We start from the raw sequence: 25,910 nt of genomic DNA, 5'->3' as shown, positions 1-25,910 counted from the left end.
AAAGAGAAACAATAAAAAAAAATACTGCAAGTAAATAAATCTGGCCTAAGGTTTTCCACAGTAACACCAAAGCTGTGGAAGCATTACAGTATCCCCCAGAATAAAATGTGATCCATGAATTATGTACTCTGCTAGTCATTTAAGTATAAAAACCACAATTAGTTTGCAAACACAAATGCTCAGGGAATACTACTCCCAGGAGCCCTTCTTTTAAGTGGATAGATATAAACAAGTATTTCGTAGAAGAAATATAAATAAGCAATACACATAGACTCATTAACAATCAGGGATAAGCAAAAAATAAAACAAGAAACGATCTTTTGACCATCAAATTGGTGAAGATTCTAAATATTGCTAGTAGCAAAGACTGGCAAGGATACAGGGAAAGAGTCATTTCTATAACACTCCTGGGGATAGCGCAGACAACTGAAGCTTTTGAAAGGGATCTATTGAAATGCAAATGTACATAAGTCTTAAACAGCAATTCCACTACCAGGAAGTTACCATAGAGAAGTATTTTTGTGCACAGTTATATGCATACAGATATTACAGGAGCATTGTTTATAACAGCAAATATAAGAAACAATTTAAATGTCCTTTAGTAGAAAAATAGGTAAATTAACTTTGGTCTTTTGATATATGGATATGACAGGAAACTGCAGCAGAAAGGATTGAGTACCAGTCAAAAGAAGTTCAAGCTCTGGTTTCTTTTTGACAGGCTCACAGTCTTCAAGGTTGCTTTCTGTGCTCTCTCTCTCTTCCTTTCACACTACCGCTTCCTCCCCACCCGTTCCCCACACTCCTCTCACTGTCGTGGCCTCTCCCATTGCGGAGCACAGGCTCGGGACACGCAGGCTCAGCGGCCATGGCTCACGGGCCTAGCCTCTCCGCGGTATGTGGGATCTTCCCAGACTGGGACACAAACCAGTGTCCCCTGCATCGTCAGACGGACTCTCAACCACTGCGCCACCAGGGAAGCCCCCTGTATATTCTCTTTTTGACCATGGTTGTGTTGTAGAAAACAATTTGTGGCCAGGTTTCAGTCTGGGCCACCTGGAGATAAGGACAAGTATAAAAGTTATTGTTTCTTACAGGAATGAGTCAGCTAGAACCCTCCAAACATAAAGAGAACTCTATATAGCGTTATCTGGTTAAACCTACTTTCACATCAAAAAACTTCACATTCCTGGAAGGAAATACAACATTGAGGTAGTCCAAGTTTGTCCATTGTATTTATGCTAATAGCCACCTCTTTTTTCTCTAGGTTTATATTGAATTCAGAATTTCTATCACTTTCACAAAGCAACATAGATAGTTGAAATGGCCCTATCTTGCATTCTGAAACTGTAGTCTCTTGAAAGGCAAAAAGGATAATGAAATAGTCTTCCGGGTAGCTCTTTTGCGCATATGCCCCAACAATGTGATCTTCACTATAAATCACTGTTATAGTAGGTCCTTGTTTAGAGCATCTCTGAAGCAAACTTTCACTAGAGAATTCATGGATACTGGCCTTATAGAGAAGGCTAAACTGCTTTTCTCCAAAATAATTTTGCAGCTTTTTTTCTTGCATCCATGTCAAACAAGTTGTCATTGCCATACTTCTCAATCTGGTGGAAAATCAAATCCATTTTCCATTAAATATTGAAAAACAGATAATATGTACTGCCACAAAGTTTGCATTTATGCCTTTTATTTACTTTACATTACAAATGAAATGAGTAAATGTAGGGTGAAAAGATAGCAAGAAAAGTCATTAGCTAGTTTTTCATTCTAAATAATTACTTTTTTTTTCCCCCTTTTTTTTTTTTTTTTTTTTTTTTTTTTTTTTGCGGTACGCGGACCTCTCACTGTTGTGGCCTCTCCCGTTGCGGAGCACAGGCTCTGGACGTGCAAGCTTAGTGGCCATGGCCCACGGGCCCAGCCGCTCCGCGGCATGTGGGATCTTCCCAGACTGGGGCACGAACCTGTGTCCCCTGCAACGGCAGGCAGACTCTCAACCACTGCGCCACCAGGGAAGCCCTAAATAATTACTTTTTAAGTTAAAAACAGAAAAGACTTCTTTGCAGGAGGCTGGGAAAAGTGGAAAGCAGTAAGTCATTTACCTGTTTGGAGGATCTATACAAGGGCTGAAGCTGAGAGTAGTTGCTCTCTCTGGACAGGTAGGCAGGTGCAAACTGGGAGCAGAAAATTTCTCAGCAACCTTGAGGCTTCAGAGACTCAGACAAAAGAAAACAAACTCAGTGTGGCCCAGCCCTGTTGGCAGTGTGCCCATTTCCCTCCAGTGAGCAAGCATAAAGGAATCCAGCTAATTTTAGATAGTAAAGTCATATAAAAATAATATTGGAAGAATCAAGGAATTGAAGTCAGAAGGAAAAAAACCTAATAGCTCGCTACTATTTCGTAAAATGACTTAAAAATATTTTAAGGAAAATTCAATCAGTTTCTGTATATGGACATACAAGAAAGCACTGTCTATTCTACCTCCAGAAGGTATCTCAAATACATTCACTCCTCTTCATCTCTGCTATCAATATATTCTAAATCAATACATGTATATTGTTGAAACAGCCTCCTAATTGGTCCCTCCATTTTTCTGCTTGCCTCCTCTCCAGTTCCTTCTCCTCAACAAAGCCAGTCAACTTCATTTGTAAAATACATACTAAAATATGTAAATTTCACACTAAAACCCCTTCTCTGACTTCACATTGCTGGGGATCACAAACTTGTGTCGTATAGGCTGAACACAACCTTCAGATTTGTTTTGTAAGGCCAACAAATTTCCTTTTCTTTCTTTTTTTTCCTTCTTTCTTTCTTCCTTTCTTTCTTTTTCTGGGGGCCAGGGAGTGGATTTTAAGTTTGAATGCTTTTATATCATTCCAGTTCCAAGTGTCCTCACAAATCTATTCCTGGTTCTGAAATTTTTTAATTACTTGCCTGGCCCAAAAAGGAATTAAGTTTTTGACTCTATTTTAAAAAGCAATATCTAATAAAGATATTTTAAGCAGATTTAAGTATATTTAATTAGCTAAAAAAGTGCCAGAAGTTATCATACGTTTATTATTTGCAAGGCACTTTCCATGTTAGCTCATTTATTTATTTCAATAATCTTATGAGGGCTTCCCTGGTGACACAGTGGTTGAGAGTCCGCCTGCCGATGCAGGGGACACGGGTTCGTGCCCCGGTCCGGGAAGATCCCACATGCCGCAGAGCGGCTAGGCCCGTGAGCCATGGCCACTGGGCCTGCGCGTCCGGAGCCTGTGCTTCACAATGGGAGAGGCCACATCAGTGAGAGGCCCACGTACTGCAAAAAATAATAATAATAATAATAATAATAATCTTATGAGAAAGATACCAATCTTCCCTCCAGTTTTCAGAGAAATAAACAGAATATTGGAGTTAAATAATTTGCCAAATTTCACTCCACTGCTAAATTGTAGAGCCAAGATTTGAACCATAATCTAAGTGAAAACAGAGTGATAGTGGTTTCACAGGTACATACATTTGTCAAAATGGATCAAATTACATACTTTCGACAGGTGCAATTAAAAGTATCTTAGTTGTACCTTACTATAGCTGTTAAGAAAAAAAAGTTCACAATTTCCAAACAATATATTATCCTCTTTTTCCCTGTATTGTAAGGAAATTTGTAATACTATTAAACTGCCTGGCAACAGTTTAAGGGCAATGGCATACATAAATATACTTAAATAATTCATTAATATGAAAATAAAAGTAAGAAAAATAACATCTATGAGATCTCTGATCTTCCACTTGGAATAGAGGCTCTTTTTCAAAAGCTATTAATTATCTGTTAAGTCCAATGTCTCTAGCTATGCAAGGTAAGCTTCCTATTTGTGTTATGAACTGAGATTCTTTCATTCATTCTTTCTTTCAATATTTATCCGATACCCATTATGTGCCTACCTACTACTGTTCTGGAGGCTAGGGATATAGTAGACAAGACAGACAAAGTTCCTGTCCTCATAAACCTATATTCTTCTTTGGAAGGCAGGCAACCAACACAAATGTCATCTAGAGAAAAGTGTTATGAGGAAAATAAATGGGAATGAGAGGGAAAGGAATGATGAGAGAAGATATCTGTCACTTTTGATCACGTGATCAGAGAAGGTCTGAGGAGATGACATTGGATAATCGACCTAAATGGAGTGGGGACAGGGCCATTGAAACATCCAGGGAAGAGCATTGTAGGCAGAGAAAGCAAGCAGAAACAACCTTGGATAGCAGTAAGGAGGTCAATGAGGCTGCAGTAAAGTAGGTATGGAGCAGAATGATGTCAGTGATCACTCTTGAAAGAGGAAGAATAGAGGGCAACCAGAAGGCTATTGCAATATCAGGTGAGAGGTGAAGGTCGTGTAGACTAGAATGATAGTGGGGGAATTTATGAAAAGTGGTCAGAATCAGGATGTCTTTAAGGATTAAAAAAAAAAAAAAGAAGAGAACTTATTGCTGGACTGGATGTGGGGAGAAGGGTGGGGAGGAAGGAAAAAGGAGAATTTAGTATGACTGCCAAAGATTTTGACTTGAGCACTGGGTGAATGGTGGAGCTATTTATTGAGATGAGTACACTGGGAGAAGATTTCTTGAGGGGAATCTAAATGTACTGAAATCTGTAAGTGCATACATAATACAGGTAGTTAGGTATATGAGATCAGAGACCAGGAAAGGGGTCAGGGATGGGCAATGAATTTGAGAATGATCAGTATATATATATATATATATATATATATATATATATATATATATGTTAAGAATGAGTTTAAATTAATAAGAGTGGTCCTATGGACAAAGACCTGCCCTTATCCCCAGTACCCAGAGGTCAGAATTATTAAAAGGGTCTATCCAAGAAGACTAATAAAAAAGTAAAAAGTAGAGAAAAGCCAGAAAAGTAGAGAAAAGCTAGAAGAGTCAGCTATCCCAGGACTCACGTGAGGAAGGGGGAAGTGATCAGCTGCATCAAATGATGGAGAGATTCCCTTCTGCACCTCCTCCATTTATACATCTGGAAAGACTCACTCTCTTCCTCAGGAGCTGGGAATTTGATGGATGGTCTTGTCGTACTATGGGGAGAGGGCATTTAGGTAGTGGTGACTATCTCCTGCTAGGGAAATGCTGGAAAGTGCTAAAGAATGTAGCTCCACTGCAAATAAAGATGTGAACCTGCAGAGAAGCTGACTCTGCAGCGCTGAGTGAGGCTGTGGTCCATGCTTCAACAGGGAGGGAGGTCTCCCACGCTGGTCTCAGTGAGTCTTCAAGGGTGAGCAGTTCCATTTCCCTATTTTCATGGTCAGTGGAGAAGGTGTCTTGCCAAATTGGCCAATCCTGAGGGTCTTAGTGCATCAGGGTCCACTGCTTTATATGCTGCTGGTGTTAAGGAAGACTTTAAAGCTGACTCCAGCAAAGAAACATGGGAAGGTTTCTGAAAAGCTATGATGGGAGGAGCAGCCTCAAGCAGAGAACACTGGGTAAAACAAAAGGCTTGCAGAGATCAGCGAGGGTTAAACACAGTGTCATCACTGTGAATTCCTTCTACGGTCAGGTTCCACTGCTCCCTGAAAGGCTCAAAAGAGCAGAAGATCTTATCTTCTTCCATTTTGAAGACTGCCTTAAGAACTCAGACTGGAGCCAGTTCGTCTAACATCACCTGGAAAACAGCTGTCAGCTCAGTTAGAAAGCTAGGAATCTTAGGGTAATATTTGACACATTCCTTGTATCATCAATGGAACTGAAATAAGTAAGGCTTAGCTCCTTAATGGTAAAGAAACAAGACATGGAGATGGGAGGAGAGATCATTTGGTAGTCAGCACTTACCCCAAATCCTTTTAAGAGATACTGTAGAATTGGCATTTATCAAGATGTAGTTTCAAACCTGCCCCCTACCTTCCCACTCCCAACACATACAAATAACCGAATAACTTAGGTAGCCCTTGCTCATAAATTATGTTATTTGAATGAACCAGTCCCTTCAAGAAATTGATATTCCCAGCTTTCTTTTCCTTGAGTCTTTGGAAGACATAGATACTTAATATGACCTCAGAGGTATGATAGGTCCCATCCAAAAACCTGTGTTGGTGTCCCCCTTTGCATACTCCCACTGGTCCTTTTAGCATCAAGGGTCAACCTTATATGTTGGGAGTATTCTGAGTGTCTCAGGTCTTTATAAAGCAGATATGCTCCAACTATTCAGAGAGTCTCAGCCAGCTAAATTTCAGAACAGAGGTGTGTCCTTCTGTTGGATAGTCTACAGATGACAGTCAGTCCATTATTAATGAAAGGCCCACAGGCCACATTGACAAGACCATCAGGTAACATTTCTTATTTACCTTGTGAAGTGTGGGGCTTCTTCAAATGGGAATGAAGACTTTGGACACATTGCCCTGGCTTCCAGTCAGTGTCGTAACTGCTCACATGGTACTGAGAATTCCCCCTTTGTGTACCACTCTTCCTCTTGGTCCCTTCAATTCTGTTTCTCTTTCTTTCATTCTTCCACCAGAGTTATGGACAATTTCTCTTCCCTCTTTCTTCCCAGGATGGGTGACTACCTTATAGTTTCTACAGAACTGCGTCCCTCTATTACTTTTTTAATACATAGCAATTCTATAAATTCTGTGTTCAGATCCTTTCATGGTCTGGACTCCCAAGGGTCTACTACAAAACTTAAAAAAAGTCTGAACGCTGTTTCAGGTTTTTTTCACCCCCTGGTTTAAATAATCTTAATTCTTAAGAAGACAATGTAAGTGACTCTGGGAAATGAGGGACAAACTATACACAGGGAAGTACAAAAAATATATATAAAATTTGCTATTTTAAGAAGTTATCTAGCTTCATGTACTGCCCATTTGAAATATCTGAAGTCCTACCATGCAGATGAGCTACTTCTTTTTCTCCCTGGACTCTTCAGTCATGAGAATTTGACAATCCCACCCCCCCATAAACCTGCACTGAGAACAGAACCACTGACTGCCTATCAGGCAGAACAGAGTCTGATACACTCAGAATACCATAACTGTATATATCTTAGTATGCTTATTTAAACTGTAGTGGTCCACTCACATGTGAATTACTTTCACAATATAAAACCAAAATAGAAGACAAATGAACTCAAAGGCTTAAATGTATGAGGTTGTTTTGCATTTTTTATTGATGTCAGACTGGAGTTATCATGAAATATTTCAAAGAAATCAATTGTTTAAAAACCTTTTAAAACTATAATGATCTATCCACCACTGAGCACAGCTTGTTAGTCTCTTCCCGACCCCATCCCAATTCCTGCAACCCATACTTGCAGTTTTGTTTACACTGACATTTCTTCCCTGGGGCCTGGAATAGCTTGAATCTATCCATGTGAGGGGCGTGCAGCTGGATATTGGCTATTATCCAAACTATTGTCTGGCTGACCCCAGTGCCCTGCATTTTCTTCAACACCAGAAAAAAAATTTGCAGTGGTTTGCAACTGGCAGGCAAGATTCCATCTTGCTTAGATTGATGGCAAAAATCAGATGTACTTAATCTACTCTCCTCCATAAATCAGCCCAGACACTCATCACATTAGGATTGGGATTTGGGGACATCCAAATTCCCACAGCTTTTAGGAACACCTAAAGACTTTGATCAGCCTTGCTATCAAGTGGCTACTTTAGCATCAGATGGAATTTTGTCCCTACAAGATGACTACTCATCAGCTGGTCTCTGAAGCACCTGAGACTTACTTGAGTCTCCCAATCAATTTTGTGAAATTAGTTATGAACCTGCCTTTTTTATGAAGAAGCAATATGATAACCTTTAAGATTAGTTTTCTAAAGAAGACACAGCCTTACACATCACCCACCACAATTACCCCTCTTACTAAGGTAGATACTGGGTGAATTTGTACAATGTTACCAATTTCTGTCAGAAAGAAACACTTTGGTTTTTTACTTTTTTTCAAGCTTTATTAAGATATAATTGATATATAACATTATGTAAGTTTAAGGTGTTCAACATGATGCTTTAATAAACATATATATTGTGAAATGATTACAATAAGGTTAGTTAATACATCCATCACCTCAAATCATTACACTTTTTGTATGTGTGGTGAGAACATTTAAGAACTACTTTCTAAGCAACTTTCAAGTATATGATACTGTATTGTTAACTATAGTCACCTTGCTGTACATTAGATTATCAGAACTTATTCGCCTTACAGCTGGAAATTTGTACCCTTTAACCAACATCTCCCCATTTCCCCCACCCCTCAGCCCCTGGCAACCACCATTCCACTGTTTCTATGAGTCCAGCTTTGTTAGGTTCCACATATAAGTGATGTCATAGAGTATTTGTCTTCCCTATCTGACTTATTTCTTTTAGCATATGCCATTTTGTTTAAAATGGCAGGACTTCCTTCTTTTTATGGCTTAATAATATTCCATTTTCTTTATCCATTCATCTGTTGATGGACACGTAGGTTAAGAAACAGTCACTTTTTAATGTCACAGCCAACCCACTCACTCATCCACCCACTGGGCAAAATTTCTAGCAAAACTGTCTCTACAACATCCCTCTCACTTTAAGATGATATTCTACTTGACACCACACTTATGTTTCATCTACTGTGTCCCTTAGCACGATTTTACTAACAAATATTTTAGTGATTTGGGCTGGATTGTACATCAAGATGAATTGCAAATTATTCAAAACTCCTGAATGGCCTCTAAAACGTAGCAAAGTGGTGAATCCCACTGACTCTCAGGATGGTAGAGAAAGATTGGCAGAATCCACAATGTCAGGGAAGGTTCTCTCTCAGATAAAAGAGAAGCTTATCCCTTTTTGAAGCTCCCCTCACCAATCTTTTCCAACCTAAACTCCAAATATACATTTAGCTCCATTGGAGGTTTAAGTGTTCCCAAAGTAGTGTACAGCCGGAGGATTCAGAATTGTGACATCATTTATCTAACACCTTTATAGAAAAAAAAAAAAGAAAAACTTAGCCTCAACATTTGTACTCTCAAACAATGTTGGTTCACTTGGACAGTCCCTCATTGTTTATCTCTCTTAATCATTCCATTACTTCTCTTCTTTTCAGTGTCTCCATCTCCCTCATAAGGGTGTTACATGCTACCCCTTCAAATAGAGTAAAGAAGTTCTACCTTGAATCTAACTTTACATCTAGTAAAACTTTCCTCTGCCCAGATTTTTGCTGACTCCACCTTGGAGAAAGATGAGTTATGGCCCTATAGTTTGTGAAAACAATGGTGGGTCTTCAATCACCTTCAGTCTTTCCCAACCAACAACGGCCATGTCTTGTTTTTCTCCCTGGATTACATAGAGAAAACATACCTTACTTTTTGGACCCGTTGCATCCTACATACATATCATAGCCATCCTGGCTGCCACTCTAATTTTGTTCCCAATATCTACTTTGGGCTCTCTTCCTCAATACTTATGACCTTTCTATTCCTAGATCTTTTTTAAAGACCCCATCTATCTCTTCCATTGAATCATGGCTCCTGGACATTCATTTGAGCGCAGCTTCACCTGCAGCTTTGCTTTAGGAAGTATTCCTTTTTCCTTAACTATCCCTAAGGAATTCTTGCCCTTGTAATACCCAGGACTTCCTTAAAAAAGATAATAATTCTGATTATAAGTAAATTAGACTGCTTTAATATTAATAACTATTGAGCCAAAGCATATTCATTTGAAAAAGACTTAGAAATTTGAAGAAGAGAGATAAGAGAAAAAAGAGAGGAAAAAAAAAACACTGAAACCTATTTTCTGGAATTATTTTTTTATCTTTATTAATAGTTCTAACTTCTTCAGCCACCCAGAGAACTTTAGAATCATTTGGGAGCACCTGTATAAGACAACTGTGTTATTGACTTGCACTAGTAAACATATTTGATCACTCTACTTTGGAAACATGGCTAGGATGGTTTGGAATTCAATTAATGAAAATCAGGCATGGGTTCATTAGAAGAAAAAGCTTTTTTTTTTTTACAGAAACAAAATGCAAGTCCTTTAGAAATACTTGTTCTTTTTAATTAACTTAAATCATATTGTCATCCAGAGATAAGTGAAACATTCTCCCTCCTTTATTTATCTCCAGCATTTCATTCTCTCCTAGTCTTCTCCTCTATAAGGAGAAAATTTTAAATACATGGTATCACCCTGGGGAGGTTGAGAGAGATGCTTAATAGCAGGTATGCTTGCTCCCTGCCAGGCACTATGCTAATTTCTGTGAATACAAAGATAAGTAAAATCGAAACTCTGTTTCTTAAAAGACTCACAATTTATTTAGAAAAGCAGATAACTATGTAACCAGTTTATATTCAATGTGATTAGTACTTGCATAGAGTTTTAAATTAAGTGTTATGGATAAATAATAAGGGAATGGTTAATTTTGCTGAGGAGATTTAGAAAGGTGTCATATAAATTAAATTGTAAATAGTGCAGAAATACAAAGGGTGGTTTGCAATAAAGCGTATGTTGGCCCACCACTGCTCAAGGTTGGCCTTTGCACTTGAGGTGTGACTGATCCTAGAAGGAACCATCAGTTAGATGTTGTCAGAGACAGAAGGTAAAACATGAATAGAAGCAGAGTCTCAAAGAGGCTGTCAGAAACCCTGGTTTGGGCCAAGTGTCTGAATCAAGGCAACTGATGTCACATGCAGAGCTGGAACATTCCCACAATTGCCCCTGAAAACAAAACATAAAAAGAGTGAAAACAAAGCACATATTGTAACATGGCTGTCAGGACTAGAACAGGCAGATGGTACCAGCCATCCAACTGAGGCATAGCTTAGAATTTTTCCAAAAGCTTGTGAGAGGAGCAGAACGGGGCCAGATCACCTGTTTACTCAAGAGGCAAATCCTCTAAGAAGTCATCTGCAGCCCGGAACATCTGCTTCAGTGCAGACAGGATCAAAATGTCCTTTAAAGGATCCATCTCCTGCTCTGAAGCATACTTTTCAACCACCAAGATATTAGAAAGAGGAATGCCTAGCATCTTGTTGGCATTCTGCATCTGTGGAAAAATCAATTTAATAAGCATGTCTTATATCTGAAATTTGACTGATTTAAATATAATTAAAGAAACAGAAAAAGCAATGGCTTAATAAAGTATTTTCTGAATATAATTATAATTCAGATCATTATTTTAAAGTGGGGTATAAACTTGAGTCAACCAGGCAATTGATCCATTTCTTCATTTACCTGTGAATATGTAGTGTGAGCACACACACACACACACACACACATACACACAGTACAACACTATTACAATACTATCTAGTTGCAAGAAGTATTCCTCACCTGGCTTTGAGAAATCATAGATTTATTCATCTTTAAGAAGTTGTCTTGAAGAACCACATAGCAATTATTCACTTTAGTAAGCAATGCTACATGTGCTACACCTATATCAAATAGATAAATCAGTTATTTTATATCATAAACAGAAGCGTGTCAACAAGGTAATTAAATATGTGTGAAAACAGTACTCTGTAACGTAAATTTGAGATCAGGAGAATGCAATATCCCCAAGAAATCTCAATATGAGACTTGAAGTTCTTCTAACAGGAGAAATGATTCCTTCCAAAGTGAGAGATCATTTCTAAATGCAATTAAATTCACACTAAGTTGCAATCAGCTACTATCCCATTCAAATAGTGTGTTTTAAAGTGTCCAGGGGGTAAAAGTGGTTGCTGAATCTTGAAGACTACAAAAGAACCCCAAGAAAGAGAAAGTGAGGAGGGTTGTGTGTGAGCATTTATAAAAGCAAAGTACACTGATTTCACAGTTCTACTAAGGACCTCTTGCCTTTTCCCTCAAACCGCAGAGATCAGATGAGTAAATCACACTCGCCTCCTAACGGAATCAAAGTTCTGCTTTACTAATAACTGATTCCCCAGGAAGGACAGAGGGGATATCCCTACAAACCCCAAAGACATAAAAAGAATAAGAAAATACTACAAACAACCTTACATGCATAAATTTGACAACTTAGAAGAAAAAGACTAAAACTACACACTACAAACTACCACAACTCATCTAATATGAAATATATAATTTTAATAACTCTAAAACTATTTTTAAATTGAAGTTGTGGTTTTAAAAACTCCTGAAAAAGAAATCTTCAGGCCCAGATGGCTTTACTGGAGAATTCTACTAGACATTTAAAAAGAAATTAATACCAGTTCTACACAATCTCTTCCAGAAAATGAAAGAAGAAGGAACACTTCCCAACTCATTATAAAAATAAAAAAAACACAACTACAGACCAATATTCCTCATAAATATAGATGCAAAAATTCTTAATAAAATATTATCATACAGGATTCAGCAATAGATAAAAAGAATTATGCACCATGAACACATGGTTTTTTTCCTAAAGAGACAAAGTTGGCTTAAGATTCAAATTCAGTCTATATAATCCATGATACAAACAAGCTAAAGAGGAAAAACTCCCAGGATCATATCAATCTATGGAGAAAAACCATTTGGCAAAATTCAACACCAATTCATGATTTAAAAAAAAAAAACTCCTAGAGAAGTAGGAATAAAGAAGAACTTCCTCAACTTAATAAAGAACTATTATTAAAAACCTATAGTTGACATCATAGTGGTGAAACACTAGATAATTTCCTCCTAAGATCAGAAACAAGGCAAGGGTATCTGCTCTCACCACTATTATTCAACATAGTATTGGAAGTCCTAGCCAGGACAGTAAGACAAGCAAAGGAAATAAAACACATACAAATTGAAAAGGAAGACATAAAATTGTCCCTATCTGATGTCATGAAATCCTAAGAACTCAACAAAAAATCTTCCTAGAGCTAACAAACTATCAATATCCCACCAAGATTTTTTGTAGAAATAGACAAGGTAATTCTAAAATTCCCATGGAAATGTAAAGGTACTAGAATAGCTAAAACAATTTTGACAAATAAAAATAACATGGGAGGAATTATTTTACCCACTTTAAGACCTATATTTTTATTATTATATAGCTACAGTTATAAAGACTGTGTGGTGTTGGTAGAAGAATGAACACATAGATCAAGGGAACAGAATACAGAACCCAGAAATAGATGCACAAAAGCAAGGACAATGAATTTTTGACAACAGTGCAAAAGCAATACAATGGAGCAATGATAATCTTTTCAACAAGTGGTGCTGGAGCAATTGAATATCCATAGGCAAAATAAAATAAAATAAACCTTGACCTATACCTCACATCTTACACAAAAAGTGATTCAGAATTAATCATATATTCAAGTGTAAAAACTAAGACTATAAAACTTTTAGAAGAAAACAAAGAAAAAATTTAGGGACTTATAGCTTGGTAACGGATTTTAGACACAAAATGAAAAGCATGATCCTTAAAAGAAAGAATTGATAAATTAGAGTTCACCAAAATTTTTTAAATTTAGTTTTTTGAAAGTCTCCGTTAAGACAATGAAAGGACAACTGAGCACTGGGAGAAACTATTTGCAAACTATATATCTGATAATTGACTCATATCTAGAATTTATGGATCTCTTAAAACTCAACAGTAAAAAACCAAAGTGTCCGAAAAGAAAATAGGTCAAAGACACAAAGAGATATTTCCCTGAGGAATACACATACAAACAAATAAGTACATTAAAAGATGTTCAATGTAATTCATCATTAGGGCAATGCAAATAAAGACCATGATGAGCTATCACTATACACCTATTAGAAGAGTTAATTTTTAAAAAAAAATAGCAATAATGGCAAATACTAGCAAGAATACAGAGAAACTAGGTCTCTCATATATTGTTAAAATATAAAATGTGCAGTAATTCTGAAGAGTGGTTTGGTGGTTTCTTAAAAAATTAAACACACACTTAGCATAGGACCCAACAATCAAAATTTCAGGGAATTATCCCAGAAAAATGAAAACTTGTGTCCACACAAAAACCTGTACACTAATATTCAAAGGAGCTTTATTTGCAATAGCCAAAAACCAGAAGTAATCAAAACGTCCTTTGATAAAGAATGGTTAAAGCAACTGTGGAATATCTATACCATGGATTACTACTCAACAATAAAAAGGAATGAACAATTGATATACACAACAACTTCGATGGAATTCAAAGGATATTAGGCTGAGCAAAAAAAGCCAGTCTCAAATCAGACATACTGTTGGATTCCATTTGTATAACATTCTCAAAATGACAAAAGTATGGAGATGGAGGAGAGATTAGTTGCTGCCAAAAACTATGGATGGTGAGGATTGGGGGATACCATGACAAAGACCTTGTGGTGATAGAGTAGTTCTGTATCTTGATTGTAGTGGCGGTTACATGAATCTACACATGTGACAAAATGACAAAGCTATACCACACATTATAAGAGTGTTATATCTCCCGGTTTTAATCTTTCTGGTCTAGACACATAATGTGGGGAGGTGACTCCCCTATCTAGCCACAGGAAAATCACACATGACAAAAAAACTATGGCCTTTCTAATCTTTAAGGAATGAAGACTAGGATTTAGGGTCCTGCTTTCAGTAAAGCCTTTGGATGATCTCCATCTGCTGTTGCCACCAACTAACCCAGGGCTCGGGAAATTGGATGAAGGGGGCATGGGACCTTGCTGTACTCTTTTTGCAATTTCCTGTTAATATAGCATTATTTCCAAGTAAAAATATTTTTAATAAGTACAATGAGACTCACTGCAGTTTAATATTTCTTTCTGAACTTGTTTGAACTTTGCCACCATTTTAGAGGAGAGATTGTCAATAGAGTTGATATCAAAGACATAAGCCACACAGTGAATCCTGTCTTTCAGTGATGGAGAGGTGATGAAAGTAGGATGCTTGGGTGTCATTGGTTTATGGGGACTAATCTGTTATAGAAACATAAGGTAACATTTAGAGAGTCTCTGCTGAATTCTTTCAGATAAAATTCATGTTTCAAACATGCCCACCACTAACCTCCAACCCAAAATCTTCCCTTCCCCCCAATACTCCTTCCCCAGATTAGTTAGTAGCACCCCTTTCATGCTTCCTCTCCACTGTTAGCATGGCGCCATTATGTCTTTTTTATAAGACAACACACTCCATTGCTTTGGCAAAAATGGTGATTATAACTTAATTATCCATAGTGGAAATATTTCAGAAAAGTACAAATAATGTTTTTTTAAAAACCTAATTTCAAAACTCTTGCATACTTAAATGGACTAACTGAGAGAAAAGGCAAGAGAAAAATATATTGAAAATGTCATTTAAACTAAAACACTATAATTTCTTTTAATTTTACAGAAGAAAAAGAAACTAAAGTGAAAAAAATACCAAATTTTAAATTACCATCTCCTTACCACAAGACAATAATCTTTCCAGGGTTAAGAAAATAATTACAAAACATAATACAAGGCTGGGTTCATTATTTTTTTAACTATATGTTTCAGTGTTGGACTGAATTGATTGACTCTGTGCTGTGAAAAATGAAAGTGCTCATATGTCCATGATTTCTCCCATTTCTCTACCCTGCTCCTCCGCCCTGTATCTTTATGTCTTTTTAGATTGTGAGCTTCTTGAGGATAGGATTATGTTCATATTCAAAACTAGTGTAGTATCTGACACAAATTAGGTTTTTAATCAACAGTTTTTAAATAAATAAGTGCATAGTTAAGGTTTCCAATCAAGCACAATTGAGAGGCAAAAGAAGTCACTGCTTAGAAACTGAGGCTGATTTTATTGTGCCTAAAAGAAAGGTGATAATAATGGTTAACTTTTTGAGAACTTAGAGTACATCTTCTCATTTAATCTTCTTAGCCACCTGTGAGATGAGCATTAGCATTATCTACATTTCACACACACATGAAAAAACTAAGACTTACAGAGACAAGTATGTAACTTGCTTATGGGTACACACATAATTGGTGGCAGAGCCAACCTTTGAATCTAAGTATTTAAGTAGTGAAGCCTGATTACTTTCAGTATAACATCACACTTCAACAAAAAGTGATTGTTTCAATATTTTACCTAAGTGATTATTAAAGTTCAAGAGATTATACTACTACTTTTCTACTATTTTACATCATTATAAAGAATGATATAAACACAGTTCCTCCTGAACTTTTCCTGGAACCTATATGAGTAGAATCTTGCCTTTTGGCTATATTTCTTAATGCTATAGAAAATAAGAGCTGTTATCTACTTTCCTTACTCGAATACTTATTAAAGTACAGTAGTATTGGTTGGTGTTAAAACCACTTTATGACAGTTGAAACTGCCTGGGGTAAAAAGTCAATGAAAAGCATTGATGAAAATGATTTGAAATGTTTTAGACATTGAAGGATTCTTACCTGATATCTGTCTGGCACCAGCCTTTTAAGATGTGGGGTATGTCTGCCACATATAAGCCTACTCCCTCTTTCTCATCCAGGCCCATGGAGTCACACAACATAAATGGCAGAGATTTACCATCTTTTACATTTTTAATAGAATATATCCTATACTGTAAAACAAAACACATCAAGTATAAAAGTTCATTCTTCAACTAGCCTTCAAGACATGAAAATAGGAAAAATAGAAACTGGTTAATATTTTTAAACTGTGGTCCTCAAACATTTTGGTCTCAGGATCAACTTAGACTCTTAAAAATTATTGAGGGTCCCAAAGTTATTTTATTTGTGTGAGTTATATCTATTGACATGTAACATACTAGAAATTAAAACAAAAATTTTAAATATTTCTTAAATCATTTAAAAATACAATTATGAACCTGTTACATGTTAACCTAATTATCAATTTTACAAAAAAATTATTTTCCAAAAAAATTATAGAAAAGAGTGGAATTGATTTACTTTTTGCAATTCTCTTTAATGTCTAAATTAATAGAAAACAGCTGGATTCTCATATTTGCCTCTGCATTCAATCTGTTGTGATATACTGTTTTGGTTGAAGTATATGAAAAAAATCTGGCCTCACACATACATGTAGTAGGCAAGGAGGGAGTATTTAATTTAACAGATTTCAGAGAATTATGGACATTCCTCATTAATAATACATCAAAGCTGAACAAGTGATAATTTCTCAAAGATTAGCTGCAATGTGAAATCCGTGACGTGTTCATACTATTACATTAAGTTCGTTGATCTATCTTACACTTTGAATATATCTTTTATCCATCCATGATTTTGTAACCTGATGCATTGGTCATTTGAAAATATTGGTTCACTGGCTTATCTGGATGGTCCAAATATTGGCACATTTCATTGTACAATATTAAAACATCATATTTGTTAATACCATCATCAATCTCATTAGATAAGTCTTTAAGTTCTTTAGTTTCCAATCTCAAAGTGGTGGATACAAGTTTCCCAACATTCTAATTTTTTCTTAAAAGCTCAAATGCTATCTTTGGTAACAAACACTGTGAGTTGTTGTCCTTGAAGTGACAGGCTCATTTCGTGCATTTTCCCCAAAAATGCCTACCAAATACCCAAGTATGAATCAGCAAGTCTTTCAGTTGTCTTTTCAATCAAAAGTGTTACATGAGAAAAGTTCAGCTTACAACTCAATTGCACTAATGCCCTTGCTAGACAACCACCATATTTTGACATGCATTAGGAGCACTTTATATGCACTTCCCATTTCATCACACAAAATTTTTAAATGATGTGCATTTAAAAGTTGAGTTTAAATAAAATCAATAATCGTTACTGATTCATCAAGGAAATTCTTAAGTGAAACTGGCATTTTGTTTGTTTTTACTGCAAACTCAGTGGTAGGGAAGATTACAGTGACTGTAGTAGTGTTTGGTGTCATTGCTTGATTGATGCTAAGGTGCCAACAGATAAAATTATATTTGTTTGATCAGTTCAAATGTTAATACACTAGAAAGATCAAAAAGCATCTTAGTGTTTTAAAAAGAGTTTTAAGCTCACAGATCCCCTAAAAGAGTTTCAGGGACTCTCAGGTGTCCACAAACCTCACTTTAAGAAGCACTACTTTAACAAAGCTTCTTTTCTAGACACACTCAATCTGATCCCAAGACTATTTTTCAGGAAAACTCTGAAAAAAATTTATTTATTGGTCAAATACACTTCCAACATAGACACAACTGTGGAAGATTTGGGAAGAATCACAAAGAAAAGGACTTCTCAGAGACACCAGACAATAATCTCCATTCTCCCACTCTAAACGAGGAAGTGGAGAATCCCCCTGTAGCCTATTGTAATTTGTGTTTTTGTTTGTTTTCAAATGTGTTAAGAAATATTAGTTTCATTTAACCAGGTTTCACAGCTGAATATTTATTCTATAAAAACTTTACTGATTGTACATTTTATATATAGTTCAAACTACTGAACGAAAAAAGTAGGTCCCAAAGATGCAAAATTACAGCACCAACCAATCCAAGGTAAAGGCAGATTTACACACTGTACAGCTCTCCGAGGCCAGGAGGTGGTCAATTTTAAGTATAAATGTCAAAACTGTACAAAATAAGGTTTTGATTTTATTTCATTCTTCATACATTCCATACGATTACAAGCTCAGAAACCTACTGAATGGTAGACATCTGGAATCAGGAATCAGTCCCCACTCCAGGCAGGAATGAGGGTGTTTATTTACACACGGCACTCTTTGAACAGCGATCTGTACTTGGTATATTGTGTTGATGTGAAAGCAGAGACCAAGAACATTAAACGTCGATATAAGGTAGTTCTTTCTCTTAAAAAGGAGTTTCTGCATTTAATAGTGTGCCAAAAGAATTTTAACTTATTAAATAAAATATATTCTAAGTGAACTAAAAATTACACTTTATAAACATAAAAATACTTTTATTTTTGGTGTAATACATCAATCATATCTGTAAATAGAAAACCAAAACTGTATATAAAGTAGTAGTCTTCACCCAGCAACAAGAAGCACTTATGTAGGTTTTTTTTTTGGCTGTACGCGGGCCTCTCACTGTTGTGGCCTCTCCCATTGCAGAGCACAGGCTCCGGACGTGCAGGCTCAGCGGCCATGGCTCACTGGCCCAGCCGCTCCTCGGCATGTGGGATCCTCCCGGACCGGGGCACGAACCCGTGTCCGCTGCATCGGCAGGCGGACTCTCAACCACTGCGCCACCAGGGAAGCCCCTTATATGGTTATTTTTCAAAAGGGTCAGAAAAAACTAATTATAAACCCACTAAGATTAACTTATAACTTATATATCATACTTACCGCTATTCAGTGATTCACTAATACAGCAAAACAAGCTTTCCCCTAGAGAGAGTGGTTTCTTCCTGTCAACTGGGTAAAAATCGGACATATTTTTAAAAGAAGGGAGAATCAATTGACTTCTCAGCGTGAATCCTACGTGCGTTTTAGTCTTGGGGGTATGTTCATCAGTGCGTGTTTAATCAGAAATACTTATCTTGAAAGATAAGTCTTCCTACTGATTTAGAATTTTCCATCTCTGAGGTTTTGTACCTTCTTGGAGACAAGGGCATACCTCAGATTTTTCTATATTTCTATTTGGGGCAAGGGAGGCAAGGCTGGCTAACACCTCTTTAGATTCTGTTTTCTAGAGGGGAAAAAACAAAGAAAACAAACATTATTCCAGACTTTTCTGACACCCAAACCAGGAAAACACCCTTCTTTTTTATATAGTCCTAGCCAAAGATAACAAAAATTAGAGTCTCAAAGAGCAGCCCAGAGCTCTCCATTATACTTTTATATTTGTGTGTGTATTAAGTATAAAATAATGACATTTGGACAAAGGAGCTTTGTAGTTATTTATTTTAAAGTTACAGTACTTAGAAACTCCTTGGTAATTAATTGCTTGTCTATTTCAAGTGCTGCTTCCAAGCGTGAGCACGGAGTGAACATGTTTCAGGCTGTGAGGGTGGGTCCGGGCCCCGGGGAGCCCCAGCCGCCCTGCGCCATGCGATTCCAGGGTCGTCTGGGGGCAGCCCGGCCATCAGAGCTCGTCGATCTTCCTCTGCAGGTACTTGAGCATGGAGTCCATGCCCTGGGCCGAGCCCCAGATCTGCTTCAGCACCTCGCACTCCCGCTCGTTGGCCTGCTCCAGCTCCAGCTCCAGCTTCCTGCTGCAGCGCACGAGGGCCTTGGATTCCACGAGCACAGCCGGATTGCAGGAGGCAAGCTCCTTAAGGCGGACCATGACTTCCCGGGTAAAGGACGTCCCCGGCCAGAACACCTGAGGACCCAGGCCTTTGCCGAACGCCGCTTGCGCCGTCAGCTTCTGCCTGCTGAGCAGCGTTTCATTCGCAGATGCTCCTCCCATTACCTTGGGAAACATAACGGTGGTACAGCGGTCTGGCCTCTGTCCGAGGATAGTATCGGGTGTTTGGAACAGAGCCTTTTCATTGGCCCAAACCACGTCACAGAGAGGCAGTATGGACACTCCTCGTCCAATGGCTGGGCTGTTGACGGCTGCAATGATAGGCTTCTTAAACTGAATGAAAGTGTTCAGGAAGTTTCTGAAGGCCTCGGCCATATTCGTGCTCTCCCTCTTCCGGTCGTCGGTCAGGCGCCGCCGGATGAAGTAGATGAAGTTGAGGCCACAGCAGAAGACGCTGCCCGGGCCGCCGAGCAGCACCGGCTTGCTGTCTCGGCAGTGGCTGTGCTCTGGGCACTCTGCACTTCCGTCCTCACCTCTGGGTTGAGTGAGTTGTTCTCAGACGACTTTGTAGACAGCAGGATGTGGGTGAAGCCTTCCTGCTTCCGGACGACAATGTCCCTGTACCTGTAGGTGCTTTCCGTCTGCCTCACTGCTGCTGGTCGAAGGGCTGGTCTCGTCCGTCCTCGATGAATTTCCTCCTCCCGGCCGTCACTCCCGTGACCGACGTCTGCAAGTTGGTGGTCTTGTTGGCCGTCAGCGCGTCCGTGAACGGGGAGAAACCTTTCCCCTTCACGGCTAGCCCCGTGGCCATGGCCGCGGTCAGGGGGCCGGACACCTGAGGCACCAGTGGGTGTATCCCGGGCCGGCCCCCCCATACGAGGCCGCTCGGCACCGGGGCCCGGCAGAGCCCCGACCGGCTTTGTGGCTGCCACCTCCAGCGCCACCGTGTCCTCCTGCCCTTGCTCGGCGGGGTCCAGTTTCTCGGGGCGCTCGTTCTGAAAGCTGTCCCCCGCGGTCCTGCTTTTGATAGGGCTCTTGGGCACGAGGATCTTTATACCTGCCATGGCCAGGTCCATGTTCTTCTGGTTCGAGAGGGACAGGGCTGGGTTCTTCCTGCACTTCTGGCCGGCCGCAAACAGCGGGCTGCTCTTGGGCTTGTTTCTTTGCTGACCACTAGTGATTTAGGAGAGGCCTTGGAAAAGATGCTGTTGGTGGGTCTGGAAATCTGTTTCCTGGCATTGTTCGAGGGGGTCCAATTGGTTCTGGTGAAGGTGCCCTCCTTCTGCTTCTCGGTGTGGAGCCTGTTAAAATCGTGGATATACTCCTCTCGGTTCACCAGGTGCTGCTCCGGCTGCGAGGTGTCATCCTCACTGTCGTAGCCCTTCCACCGAACCAAATATTCTGTCTTCCCTTTTCTGTTTTTCCTTTTGTCAACGATCCTTTCAACCTGATGTGAGTTAGTGGAGACCAACATAACACGAGTTTACTCCTTTTCCAAATTTATCTGAACGATTGGTATTCAATAGTCTGTACCACTCAAGATAAGGCTCTTCAGATCGGGAGTTAAAGCCATGCCACATCTCGGCAGAACAATGACTAATATCTTAAATTAGAGGTTATTTTCTTTCCCTGCTCAACAGCCCAACCAATCACTTATTCAGTTCTCCCAAGAATCTCAACCTATTGTAATTTGTGATGGAGTCAAAGCTCCCATTGCTCCATGAAATGCCTAGGAGCAATCCCACTGGAGATTTTGATCTAAGTGAATGGGGTTTACTGGTACCTCAGCATGAAAGGAATTACATGAAGCATTAGAGTTAGATACTTAAAGTACATTATAAAATTTCAAGATCAATAGGTACATTCATAGTGCCTTTAGCCATTAACCTGTTTCCTTTACTTCAATTCTTCAGAAAGAAGAACAGTAAAATATTCCATTTCCTTCACAAAATACTCTGTCCTGTTTTCCTTCAGTGTATATAGTATTTGCATTCTATTTGGAATTCAGGACTTACATCTTCTCTTAAAGCAATGCCTTTGGAGTTTTCAACATAAAAAGAAGGCAGAGAAATTCTGTCCTGATGAGTACCACTATTATAGCGTCTATCACATTGAATACTACTTATTTGTTTATTACCTGCATTGGTCCCTGAGATCCCTCAGCAAAGGGACCAAGTATTATTTGCACTTAGGTCTCTATTGCAACACAGTATTTAGCAAACATAAACATTTCAATCAATGCTTAATGTACTGATTTGCTGTCGTGGTATCTTGCCTTGGCTCCTAAGGCTAGGCGGATGTATCATAATAAAGCCACTCAAATGGATAGAATATAGCCAACATCAAGAAATAAGATGTGATTCTTGAAAGTCCTAGAAAATGCTTTCAGTTATTGAATGTGACACAAAACTAAAATGAGCTATTGCTGTCTTATGCTAAATTATGCATTGACAATGTACAGCATATTCCCAATCAGAAAATAACAATATTAGACTGTAGCAAACATAGAAAAACACAGCTTGATTATGAAATTTTCTATTCATTCCATTTATTCTTTTTGTTTGTATGATAACATTGACAAGCACAGAATGGAAGTTTCTAGATAAATATTGCACTGTAATTGGTAGGTCTTTCAGGTAACATTTTAAAAAATGGTGTTAGTATTATACTTATTTCCTTAAATCTATTTATTTACAAATAAGATAGTCTTTATAGGAGCATTGATAGATTGATTTACCCCTGTGAAGGTTTAAATCACTGTTTTGCTTCTCATGGTCATTTCTTATAAAATAATAATTGTAATCCATAAAACAAAATCCTCAGGAAATCCTGAAATAACTTACCTGTTCAGTAATGCTGGTGACATCAGACCCCACTATGGCTTGGTGAGTCAAATGGCCTTGGAAAATGGACTTCACTGAATTGAAAAAAACTAGACTTTCCGGACCCCACTGGACCCAACAAGAGAATACAGATTTCTGAAACCAAGTCTTCATAGGGCCTGTAGGCTCTGAGGTCTGCTAGGAGACTATTTCTGTGCCTGTAAAAATGCAGTAGTTAAATACAACAGGCAAATTTCCATAAAGAAGAATACAATTCTCCTGGCACTTTTCTTCCCTCTGAAAAGTATGGTTTAATGCTTACTTATTATTTTGATATTAACATCTATCATATGACTTGAAAGTGTCTAAGTTTATACATTTTGTGCTTGAAGAAAATGCACTTGTCTATATCTAAGTTAAACATTAACCAGCAACCAAATCATTGCTAAACTGTTAGCCTTAGACCATATAAATCTAATAAGAAATAACAGGAACACTGAAGATAAATTTTCAGTAAAAAGGTTATATTAAGGAGAAATAAAAATAAAATATATGCAATGCAGGTGTTTATCTATAAACTGGGAGAAGGGACTTTGTTTTTAAAATTTTTCGAGATTCCCCAAAAACTTTATTCTCAAGGAAAGGATTCAGAGGAATTATCTAAAATGGTCATCTCAACTCTGTCTGGGAAACTTTGAATGTAACAGGGCCAAAGTGAAACATGAAGTCAAATTGTCATCAGGTGGATCTTAAAAGTTTCAGTTGGTAGTGGTTTTGTTTTTGTCGCTGTTGTAAATTGTCTTGAACACATTATGTCAGGAACACTATAACCGATTTTTATCACTCCAAGTGATACAATTTTTAATTTTACTATTTGTCGGGCCATTTATACAGTTGGTGAGTAATGAAATGAGTAATAGATAGTCCAAGAAACTAACTTACTGTGTGGCTCTTGTTATCCTGTTTATGTAGCCTACATCATCCTTAATTCCTAAAGGAAATAAACGTATCATAATAATGTTTAAACTTGTCTGGTTTAGTGTGGCCAAGTCTACCTTCTAAATAGGGTATTGAGTCTTCTTGCATAATCCAGCTGAGCTATTGGGTTAGGAGTTAGGGTCGGCAGCATAACAAGATGAAGATGAGCTAAAATTTTCTTCTTTGTACGTTAAATCACTCTGCAAACTCATATAATTATGCCTAGAGGTCCTCGAGCTGACCCCAAAGGTGTCAGTTGTCAAAATACTGAGGCGGGCTTCCCTGGTGGCACAGTGGTTGAGAGTCCGCCTGCCGATGCAGGGGACACAGGTTCATGCCCCGGTCTGGGAAGATCCCACATGCCGCGGAGTGGCTGGGCCCGTGAGCCGTGGCCGCTGAGCCTGCGCGTCCGGAGCCTGTGCTCCACAACGGGAGAGGCCACAACAGTGAGAGGCCCACATACCGCAAAAAAAAAAAAAAAATACTGAGGCATTCCCCCCACCCTTTCTCTCTCTCCATCTCCATCTCCATCTCTTCACTCACACTTCTCAACTTACTTTGATCAAAGCTGCCTATTCTTTCTGGGTAATAACCCCATAACTTTTAGGCCTTCCAGGTTTCATTTTTGAACTTATAAAATATTTTGTGGCATGAAATTCAATTGTCTATCTCCTTTTTCCTTGTTCACATAGATTAATTATGACCTACCAAACACAAAGACTAGAACCAGAATGTAGGATTATCTAATTTAACATACCTTCCACTCGAAAAACTTCACACTCCAAAAATCGGGAGCCTAAGTCAGATTTTACTCCTAATTTTTCCACTAAAAGTTTAGGTATAAAAATGATTCTATTGTATAAATCTAAAGATAAATACTGATAGGGAGAAATAGAGAACTGAAATACCAGTTGGTCATCGCTAATTTCCGATGTTGAATTTAAAAATGCAGCCATCGTTTCCATTGTTTTATTCTTTTGAAATGAAAAACGGAAGTATTTGGCTCTCTAAAGCTTTCAGACATTTCAGGATAATGCCCAAGCATAAAGATACCAAAAATATTCTTGGGACGATAAATCATTGTTATAGTGGATCTCTGACGAATGCACCTATTATGCATATTTCTAATTCTGTTTCCGTGGACACTTAGACTTATAAAGAAGTCTCAAAGAAACATTTCCAAGCAGCTTTTGCAGACTCTTTTCTTCATTCCATGTCAGTGTGGTTGTCACTGCCATTGTTCTGTATCTAGTGAGAAAAAAAAAATTAATAGTTTGAGAGAGTAGTATAGCATTGTGGTTTCTGCTATACTAGTTCCAGTGAGTTATTTTTTCCTCTTGTCCACTTAAAGCATGTTATTTGGATTTGGATTATAAAGATTATATATATATATATATATATATATATATATATATATATATATAATACACACACACATACACATATATACATATATATGCATATATATAACTATAGGCAGATATGAAAAAATAGATAATTTAGATATTTAAAATATCATTAATTTTTTAAGGTCAGTAGAAAAAATAGACAGGATTAAAAAAATAGAGAAAAATTCATGAATTAGAACAGGGATCAGCACACTTTTTCTTAATAACAGATAGTAAAAATTTTAGTCTAAGTGGGTCATAAGGTCTCTACCACAATGACTCAACTTTGCCAATGTAAGGCAAAAGCAGCCACAATAATATTTAAACAAATGCATGACAGTGTTCCAGTAGAAGTTTTTCTACAAAGATAGATGGCTAGCACATAGGCCATAGTTTGCGAACCCATGAATTTGAAGATAAAAATGAGAAATTAATGCAGAAAACAATGTACAAAGAAAGAAATTGAAACATGAGAGGATTAAATAGGATTAAATCCTATTTGATTGAATAGGATTAAAATGGTCTATTTTGCCATTTAGGCAAAATAGACCATTAGCCATCAGGCCAATTCTTTCAATAAGAAAAATTAGAACACAGGATAAACTGTAAAACAGATATATTTGAAA

At 37.9% G+C, this 25,910-nt stretch overlaps 2 protein-coding genes and 1 pseudogene across 3 annotated transcripts in view; all 3 read right to left on the bottom strand.

Annotated features, from left to right (window-relative positions):
* Positions 1-1,715, bottom strand: part of LOC309799151 (interferon-induced protein 44-like) — a gene marked incomplete at its 3' end in the record, with an annotated part of 28,855 nt that extends 27,140 nt beyond the window's left edge. The window contains 2 exon segments of the mRNA XM_082612146.1: positions 1,162-1,168; positions 1,172-1,715. Coding sequence (XP_082468272.1) covers positions 1,162-1,168; positions 1,172-1,597 — 433 coding nt within the window. The 5' untranslated portion in view covers positions 1,598-1,715.
* Positions 1,716-10,849: 9,134 nt separating this feature from the next.
* IFI44L (interferon induced protein 44 like) lies at positions 10,850-25,134 on the bottom strand (the record flags this gene model as incomplete). The annotated part of the gene is given in 11 exon segments (XM_082615522.1): positions 10,850-11,020; positions 11,308-11,408; positions 14,694-14,865; positions 16,327-16,346; positions 16,349-16,478; positions 22,940-23,026; positions 23,028-23,136; positions 23,861-23,909; positions 24,654-24,893; positions 24,896-25,043; positions 25,045-25,134. Coding segments are annotated over 11 exon segments (1,317 nt in total).
* Positions 19,932-21,570, bottom strand: LOC309800778 (chromodomain Y-like protein; annotated as a pseudogene). Its single transcript has one exon. The product of its transcript is annotated as a chromodomain Y-like protein (transcript).
* Positions 25,135-25,910: the final 776 nt, after the last annotated feature.

This window comes from Mesoplodon mirus (genome assembly GCF_964341445.2).
Source record: "Mesoplodon mirus genome assembly, chromosome: 3".
In the NCBI taxonomy this organism is placed as follows: Eukaryota; Metazoa; Chordata; class Mammalia; order Artiodactyla; family Ziphiidae; genus Mesoplodon; species Mesoplodon mirus.
This window is presented reverse-complemented; position numbering and strand designations above follow the sequence as displayed.